Source organism: Cryptomeria japonica, unplaced genomic scaffold (genome assembly GCF_030272615.1).
Source record: "Cryptomeria japonica unplaced genomic scaffold, Sugi_1.0 HiC_scaffold_601, whole genome shotgun sequence".
NCBI classification, from domain to species: domain Eukaryota; kingdom Viridiplantae; phylum Streptophyta; class Pinopsida; order Cupressales; family Cupressaceae; genus Cryptomeria; species Cryptomeria japonica.
In genome coordinates, this window is record NW_026729406.1 from 715 (window position 1) to 9,609 (window position 8,895).

Below are 8,895 nucleotides of genomic sequence, written 5' to 3' on the forward strand. Positions count from 1 at the left end.
ATCACTTTTGTGTTTTTTCTTTTCAATGAAACAAAAATTGGCTAGGCTGTATGGGACAGCTAGTGTTTACTATTTTTTCTTAGATGTGTTTGAGATGTTTCTAAAATTTGGCAAAATTTGGGGATGGCAGGGGGACATTTCAGCCCATGTGCCCTCGAGTTAAATAGGAAAATATGTCTACCAACTAATCTTTTGATCCACAAAACTCTTAGTAGATTTGTTTGTTGTTCTCTAGCTCTCTTGATGAAATGGTACCTAATGTTAATATGTTTGACTCACTAATAACATATAGTAAGACATTTATTTCCCTTGAGTCATAACAAATGATCATTAATCACCCAACTCAAACGTTCAAAACTTGCTTGATTGCTATTTCATTTGACATGAGAATATTTATGCTTTTACAACATTTTGATCACATTTCTGACCTTTTGCCAACTAGATATGCCAATCCATCCACAATTCATTTGTAGCCTATATTTCATAGGTTGTTTCTTCCACTGTCTATTTCAACACATTTTTTAAGAAGGATCCTATAATCCACAAATAGTACAAGGATAGATATCTCAACATGTTTCCTTTTTATGTCTTTTCTTGTTATAATGAGAACATTGAAACCAATACATTTCTTGAATTGATTTGTTTCTAATTATATTACCCGTCACATCATTTGTATTTTTTTCACTTCTATTATATCAAGGTCCTTCATTCTCTAGCCCTACACTTGGTATGGGCTCTTTAATTCCTTGCCCATACTTTCCCAAACTTTTTCCATTATAATTCAGTTTTTTCATAATTATAAAGCCAACATTTTTGACAAAACATTCTTTGTTATTATCATCACAGCTAGCAAGATGTGATGTCCCAAATCTGATAATAGAATTTAGTAATAGATAATAATAATAATAAAAAATAATAATAAAAAAATCATATTAAAAAATTATGATAATTACATTATTATTTAAAATGATATTTTATTGTCAATTTACATCTTGAATTTATATTTACAATATTTATTAGTTTACATTATATATATTGAATAATTTCATTATATTTACAATATATATTTATATGTTCATAATACACATAGCATGTACTAGATTTTAATAGTGATGAACAATGATGTTCTTAAACATTTATTAACCCATTGCCTAAGAAGCCTAATAGTCTCCTTTGAACGGTGGGTTGAGTGGGATGACCTCCACATCGGGTCCCACTAAGTAGAAGGGTAGCGACTCTTCACATAAGAAGAGCTACCAAGTGCAAAACATCGTGGCTTTTCACCACGATGTGGGGGAGGATAAATACCCTCCCCTCCGTGTAAATTGGGATAGAAAAAAAAATACGAAGATAACCACTCCAGAGTCCCAGAAAAGAAGAAAGAGCAAGGATCGGGTCTACCAGTAGATAAAAAGAATAATACGGCAGTGACAGGTACGAATTTCCCTAACTTTCTGACTTAACATTTAATATGATGGTCAGCATTATAAATTAAAATCAAATCTGTGAATCAATGAAAATAAATTAAGTGAACATTCTTAAATAAAATAATGACAATTAAAATGAGATATTAATTCACAGCACTGTCAAACATAACATATAAACATATGCCTGTGTATACCTCCAAGGATACATAATAGTATAATACTCTTCAATTTGGGTTTGCACAAATTATCGTAATGCTGTCAATATAAGGGATAATAAATTGATTGTAATGAAATAATGATAATAAATAATTAATACCAATTCAAGTAATACTAACAGGAAATGATGATAATCCAATACAAGGAATTAACGTAATAAGATAATTATGATAGATAAATATAACTTATTTGGAGTATCACAAATGATTCATTGTAAATGAGGGACTCTCTCTTAAGTACGCCACTCCATGATAGATGCCTAACACGGGACTCTCTCTTGGTGGTTGGACCTTCAATTCCCTACACAGTATGATCCAGAGGATTGACAAATTCATACACTGCAAACAATCTGGTTTCAAAAAAAAATATTATTCTTAGATACGAGAAATCGCTTGGAGCGGTTTAATTCCTTGGATAGACTGTGCATGGAGATGGAAATTACATGGTCACTCTTTACTCCCTTTCCATTTTCACAAGCATAATGCATTGCTTTTCTAGGCAGAAGATTAAGTAGGGCAGTTCCTACATCAGAAAAATCTTGTCAGATGAGACTTTCAGCCATGTATAATACTATGAGGTTTGAAGCTTATATTGCTTTCATTGAATTTTACTGTAACATATGGGATTAACATAGCTTTTTGATGCTTAGTCCTTATTTCTTAAATTTAAATACATCAAATTTTTAAAATATACCCTAGTGCTCTTGATGAGCTGTTGACCAAGGGTCAGATTTTGTTGTTTTAAAGCGATCTTATATCCTGTTTACACTCGCTGCCTATAAACAAATCTATGTAATATTTTGATTTTGCTACTGTTTAGGTTTTTTTGGCAGGGTAACGATCTTTAATAGCATACTTACAATATTTAATATACTTTTCAAAGTATAAACAAAACAAAAGTCTATTGGATAATGATTAATGATTTTTCCAAAAGTAGAAACTAAAGTTACATATAAATATAAAATACACATTATTCTTTTCAAAACAAAAGTAAAACAAATAATGTTCAAATAAAAAGAAAGTAAACAATGTAGATAAAATAAAATAATTCTTAAATAAAAGTTAAAATTCATGTGTCTATGTAGTGACTAGTCAATAAAATAGTTTTGAAGTATTTTAAAAGAAATTTTTAAATAATTAAAATAGGTGTCTGTCTTTTTTCTATCTATGTGTGTTTGTAGTAGTTTATATAGATAAGAAAATTTAATATTTATGTAAAAAAAAAAAATAACTCTTCAAAATAAAAGTAAGAATTTATTTTTCATTATATATATTCTTTCGATTTTGGCTTCCCATTTCTAAGAATTACTAAATCTCTTATTCAATATAATGGACCGTGGAAATCATACATCTACAGTAAATAATTTGTCTTCTTGTTATATAGATTTTCAAAAATGAAAAAAAATAGTTCAAATAAAAATAAAGTAATAAAAAAAGTTACATATTTTAGTAAATAAAATAATATTTAGAACTATTGAAACTAGCATAGATATCTATGGGCATCTTCTAGATAGATATATTTAAGATATTTATGCTTAAATAAGCATCTTTAGACTAATATCTACTGTCTTCTTTTAGATAGATATCTTAGATATCTTAAATATATCTATTGCTATTATTTCCTCCCTTCATTAATATTTTATTTGGCACTTTCTACTCTGTTTTTCTTCCTTTTGCAGGTGGAGATTTTGTTAAAGTCTACACTTGTAAAGACATTTGCAAGTTGCAACCTTAATGGGAGACATTTGTGATAATGTAAATGTTGCCTCAACAAAATTAGAGCATTTTGCCCACTTAGAGGAGAAAGGTTTAATTAGCTCCACAGGTTCTCATGGCGAGAGTTGTGTGTTCAGTTCTGATCATTGCTCTGAAAATATCTGTGACTCGGACCCAAAGGGCCTTTCGGCTGGAAACAATGTATCTACAAGTACAGGTGAAACAAAACATTCTCCTTTAAAAGTTGGAAAGAAGCCTCTTATTGCAAGTGTTTACAGATCAGATGTAGTCCAAAGTAGATCAGAAGAGGGTGTGTTTGGAATGGTAACTAGAGTTGCAGGTGATTCAGACTCCTCAGATTATGATAATGAAGAAGAAGATGATGTTGAATCTATTTCAGGGGATCATGCTCGAGTAGTTTGGTCAAATCTTGTTGAGACAACTGAGAAACTTGAAGATCTTATTGTAGTTGATAGGAGCTTTATGCATGGTGACATTGTTGCATCTATTTCAGATCCAAAAGGACAGACAGGTACAGTAGTCAGCATTGACCTTTTTGTTGACTTGAAGATGCCGTCTGGAGAAATTAAAATAGATGTCCCTAGCAGGAAGCTGAAACGGATAAAAGCCTTCACAGAAGAAGATTATGTACTTCGTGATTCTTGGCTGGGCCGGGTTGATGAGGTTGTAGATAATGTCACAGTTTTGTTTGATGATGGTTCAAAGTGTAAAGTAATGAGGGCAGACCCTGAGTGCCTTATGTCAGTTTCTAAGAATGTTTTTGAATATACAATCTTTCCTTATTATCCAGGTCAGCGTGTACGGGGTACTTCTTCAGTTGTTTTCAAAAGTGCTAGATGGCTCCGAGGTACATGGAAGGCATCTCGTATGGAGGGTACAGTCAGTAATGTTGAGGCGGGTTCAGTATATGTTTACTGGATTGCTCCACCGAGTCCTGCATCTACTATTAGTTCAACAAATGTCCCTGCAAATATGCAAGACCCTAAACATTTAAAGCTTTTGTCTTGTTTTTCATATGCTAATTGGCAACTAGCTGATTGGTGTTTCCTCCCAACATCTGGAAGGAAATTAGGCATAACTTTCCCTGTCAAGCAAGATGCCTTACCAGATAAAGACACAGAACTAACAACAGACTGTGACACGTTGCCTTCTTTTGATTCATCTTCCCCTACTACTTCAGGATCAGTACAGAATGGCACGGTACCTGCACAGGATTGTTGTAAGCGCAGAGTGAAACGTGATAAAAAACTTCCTAAGAAAGATGATGGTTTTGAATCAGCACTGCTTATTGTGAACACAAAGACAAAGGTTGATGTACTTTGGCAAGATGGCACAAAGTCATTTGGAGTTGATTCAAAGGTCTTGTTTGCTGTTTATAATCTTGGTGAGCATGATTTCCGGCCTGAGCAGTATGTGCTAGAGAAGGGTTCCGATGAGGATGGAGAAGATTCTCAAACTAGGCGCGTAGGAGTTGTAAAAACTGTGGATTCAAAAGAACGTACTGCCCTAGTGAGATGGCAGAAAACTGTGTCTCGACCACAAGATCCTCGAGAGTTTGACAATGAAGAGATAGTGAGTGTTTATGACCTAGTTGGGCATCCAGATTACAACTATTTTATTGGGGACATTGTGATACGGCTTCCCCCTGTAGAAGAGGTATCACAGGCCTCTGATGCTGTTAAAATGTCAGTTGATGAAAAAGAATGTGAAATTGAGGCAAATATTGATAAAGATTGTGAGATTGAATTAAAATGTGGGGAGTGTGTTAAATCAGATCCATCCTCAGAGGAAAGAAGTTTGAAAAAGCGACAAAAGACTGATCTTGGTTTTGATTTTGAGGATCACATTGGTGATGATAAAGAAATTGACTTTCAGACAAAATGTGTAAGTGATACCAAAAGTATGGATGCTTCTTTGCAGCAAGGGGCTTCAAGAAGGTGTCGCAAGGCTAAAGTTGATGCAAAGGTTGAAGATATGGATTTCTCATGGATTGGGAATATTATAGGTGTTAGAGATGGGGAAATTGAAGTGATGTGGGCAGATGGAACAGTTACAAAGGTAAGCACTCTCTTGTTTTTCTTGTATCTATTATGAGGTTAAATCCTTTTTTAATATCTCTTCTGAGATTTGCTTCATACCATCGCAATGAGTAGTGTCTAATGCTTTGTTGTGAAATTTTTATGGGTTTTGTGGTTGACTTTATTCTATTTTTTCCGTCATATTTTAGGCCAAAACATTTTTCACAAAATGTGTAAATAGTAGAGAAATCTAACTTTAGGTGGGATTACCAGTTCTGCAACTCATGTCAATTTGCAAAGTATTAAATTTTGAATTTTTTTTCTGTAGATAAAGAATTGGGACACTTTCTTTCTATTTAATCTGCCACATACTGGTGAAGAAAAGCCATTAGTCACTTAAACTTCATCCAAATGATATCCAAAATAGAAACTAAGATGACCGCTAGGTTGTTCTTATTAACAAGATGCTAGAAATCCTTTTGATTGAAGGAACTATGTGTTCGAGAGTGAGTTTGTTTCTCAACACTGAACCAATCAAACTTTATTGATAATTAACGATATTGATAATCTCTTTATCAGTCATAAAACTGGCCATCCATCGTCTTTACGATAGTATGTCCTAGCTTGACATATGTTGTGCTTATATCAGGATATCATAGTTGTACGTCTGTCATTGTTTTTGCAAGAAAAGCCCTATATGAACCTGGTTGGATGTCCTGGACCATCATAGTAGGGTGTCCAAATTTGATTTCCTCCATCTTTATACATGGAAGGCCTGATATCTTCCATCTTCAAGAACCTTTTGACATTCTCCATTTTCTCAACATGAAATCTTATATCTGAGTTGGACATCTCGTCTCTTCCCTACTTACCGCTCCTTGCTACAAATCCCTATTAGACATCCCACATTAGCTTCTCCACTTTTATCTCTTTACCAAAATTTCTTGTTCCACGTGTCTTCTCCCTTGGTGGACTTGAGGATAACTAGGAAAGGAGAGTTGTTATGAATGGTAGGCTGCAAATCAATGGGGAAATAGATGACTTTGAGGGAAAAGGAGAAGCAATGCTTTTAAGCTCCGGTAGATTTCAAAATTATATTACTAAGTGCTTCATGTGGAGTTCCTCTATATAACAAGCATAATTTACATATGGGCATTTTGTTTTAAAGATATACATATGGGTGTCTGATTTTTATTTGTTTAATTAATTTCTTGTATTTTGCAGGTTGGACCACAATCAATTTTTGTAGTTGGCAGGGATGATGATATGGAGTCAACTCAAAGTAGTTTTGATGAGAATGATAATGATGATGCTGCAAGCTGGGAAACTGTTGATGATAATATGATGGCTACATTTGATGCCGATGAGCAGCAGGTATGATAAATTCTTAAAATAAGGCTCTGTGATGCTTGGTTAATAGGATGCCCTTTTTGAGTAAGTATTTTATAACCATAGTTCTCTGCATTTTTCAATCAGTTGGAGCAAAGCGTAGAACCTGCAATGGACCAGGCTACAGATGCTGCACATGCTTCAAATGAAAACTTGCACAAAATTAGTGATACCAACACATCAGTATTGCGAGCTTTTGGATTTGTTGCCAGGCTTGCCACTGGTTTTCTTGGATTCCGAGGTTCTAAGAATTCATCAGACACATTGGATCCAAGTTCTCAAGAGCAAGCTATGCAGAAACATGGAATTGCAAAGAACACTGACAGGACAGAGGCTAGTGGCATTGAAGGAGACCAACTTACAAGAGATTTGAATTGTCATCTGGAACCTGGTGGTGATTCCATACACATTAAAGATGGTTTGACTTCTTTGCCAGCAACTGCAGACTTAGGTGATAAAATGGACTCAGAGTGTGGTGACCACAACAATGTGGAAGGCACACAAGATGGCCAAGATCAAACGAAAGTCTCTACTGAAGATGATTTGACAAGGAGCATACCTATTGATATTAAACAAAATTTACAAGAAATGAACAGCTTACCTATTTCTATTAATGATGGCCAGAACTTGTTTAAACACTTTGACAGTGTTCAGGACCCTGCAGACCACTACTTTTTCAATGAAACTGCCCAGGTATTTTGTGTGCGATCTGCAGTTTAGTGTGATTGTCTTGTTTGTTCAGGTTGAAATGAATGTGAAAGTAAATTTTACTATACTAATAAAATTTATCTTTTCATATACTCTGACAGAATTGCAATGATAGAAAGTGGTCGAAGAAAGTTCAGCAAGAGTGGAGTCTTCTTGAAAAAAATTTACCTGGTAAGCGTTGATTCAATTTTCCTTTAGCAGACTAAACTATTTGAGCTGAATCAACGAACTCGATTTTCTGGTTGATCAGAGAGCATTTATGTTCGAGTCTATGAGGATCGAATAGATTTACTCAGGGCTGTGATTATTGGAGCTAGTGGAACTCCTTATCAAGATGGTCTTTTTTTCTTTGATATTTATCTTCCGTCTAAATACCCTCAAGCACCACCAGTAAGTAATTTTTAACATTTCAGAGTGGGTCTAGCTTTCTAATTGGAAGTATCGAAGTTTATTTTGTGTTGACTTTTGTATAATTCATAGCTCTAAATTTTCCAGGCAGTGTACTACCATTCTCGTGGGTTGAGATTGAATCCCAATTTATATGAAACTGGAAAAGTATGCTTAAGTCTTCTAAACACATGGATTGGCAGAGGAAATGAAATCTGGGATCCGACATCTTCAAGCATTCTTCAAGTCCTTGTTTCACTTCAGGGTCTTGTATTGAATGCAAGACCGTACTTCAATGAGGCAGGATATGATAAGCAAGTTGGCACAGCTGAAGGAGAAAAAAATTCTCTTGCTTACAATGAGAATTCATTTTTATTGACGTGCAAGCTAATGTTGTATCTTCTCCACAGACCTCCACAGGTAAGACTTCTTGTATAAGAATTAAAACGGTTTTTTGCACTTGGAGAGTGCTGTTGATGTTTATTAAACTTTTTCTGTATCTGCAGCATTTTGAAAACTTTATTAAAGATCACTTTCGTAGACGTGGTCATTCCATTCTTTGTGCATGTGGTGCCTTTATGAACGGAGCTGAGGTTGGATCTCTCTCAGAAGTACCGTTGAAGTCTGGCCAAGTTTCTCAGAACAACAGTTCAGTTGGTTTCAGATTTATGTTAGACAAGATTATTCCTAAATTAAAATCAGCATTTGATGAACTGGGTAGAAATGATGATTGATGTTTCCTACCAACCATAAGATATGACACGTATCTAATGTTACAGTTAAAATGTGAATAACTACAGAGATGGCCAGTCATATGCTGACTTGTATCTCTTTTGCAAATTGAACTGCAGTTCGTGATTTGTTTCTGTTGGCTCTTGCTTTCTTGATTTGTAAAGTTGTAGAATAGTTGAAAGTGTAAAAAATGCTAAATATGTTGTGGCGACAGAAGCCACATTGATCAGCATTTAATGAATAAGCGCCAGATTTCGCCATTTGAGTTGAACTGCCCAATGG

The 8,895-nt window shown here is 34.5% G+C and overlaps 1 protein-coding gene across 1 annotated transcript; it reads left to right on the forward strand.

The window, feature by feature from the left end:
- Positions 1-3,376: 3,376 nt before the first annotated feature.
- LOC131872420 (probable ubiquitin-conjugating enzyme E2 23) lies at positions 3,377-8,615 on the forward strand. The gene is made up of 7 exons (XM_059216069.1): positions 3,377-5,437; positions 6,622-6,771; positions 6,874-7,479; positions 7,596-7,665; positions 7,745-7,884; positions 7,990-8,301; positions 8,388-8,615. The coding sequence occupies exons 1-7, from the start codon at positions 3,377-3,379 to the stop codon at positions 8,613-8,615; spliced, it is 3,567 nt and encodes a 1,188-aa protein (XP_059072052.1).
- Positions 8,616-8,895: the final 280 nt, after the last annotated feature.

Bases quoted from the DNA above. Each gene is read 5' to 3' on its own strand.
- LOC131872420 (XM_059216069.1), top strand. From the start codon at position 3,377: ATGGGAGACATTTGTGATAATGTAAATGTTGCCTCAACAAAATTAGAG. The intron at 6,772-6,873 runs GTATGATAAATT...TTTTTCAATCAG, and splicing joins TTGATGCCGATGAGCAGCAG to TTGGAGCAAAGCGTAGAACC. The intron at 7,480-7,595 runs GTATTTTGTGTG...ATACTCTGACAG, and splicing joins TTTTCAATGAAACTGCCCAG to AATTGCAATGATAGAAAGTG.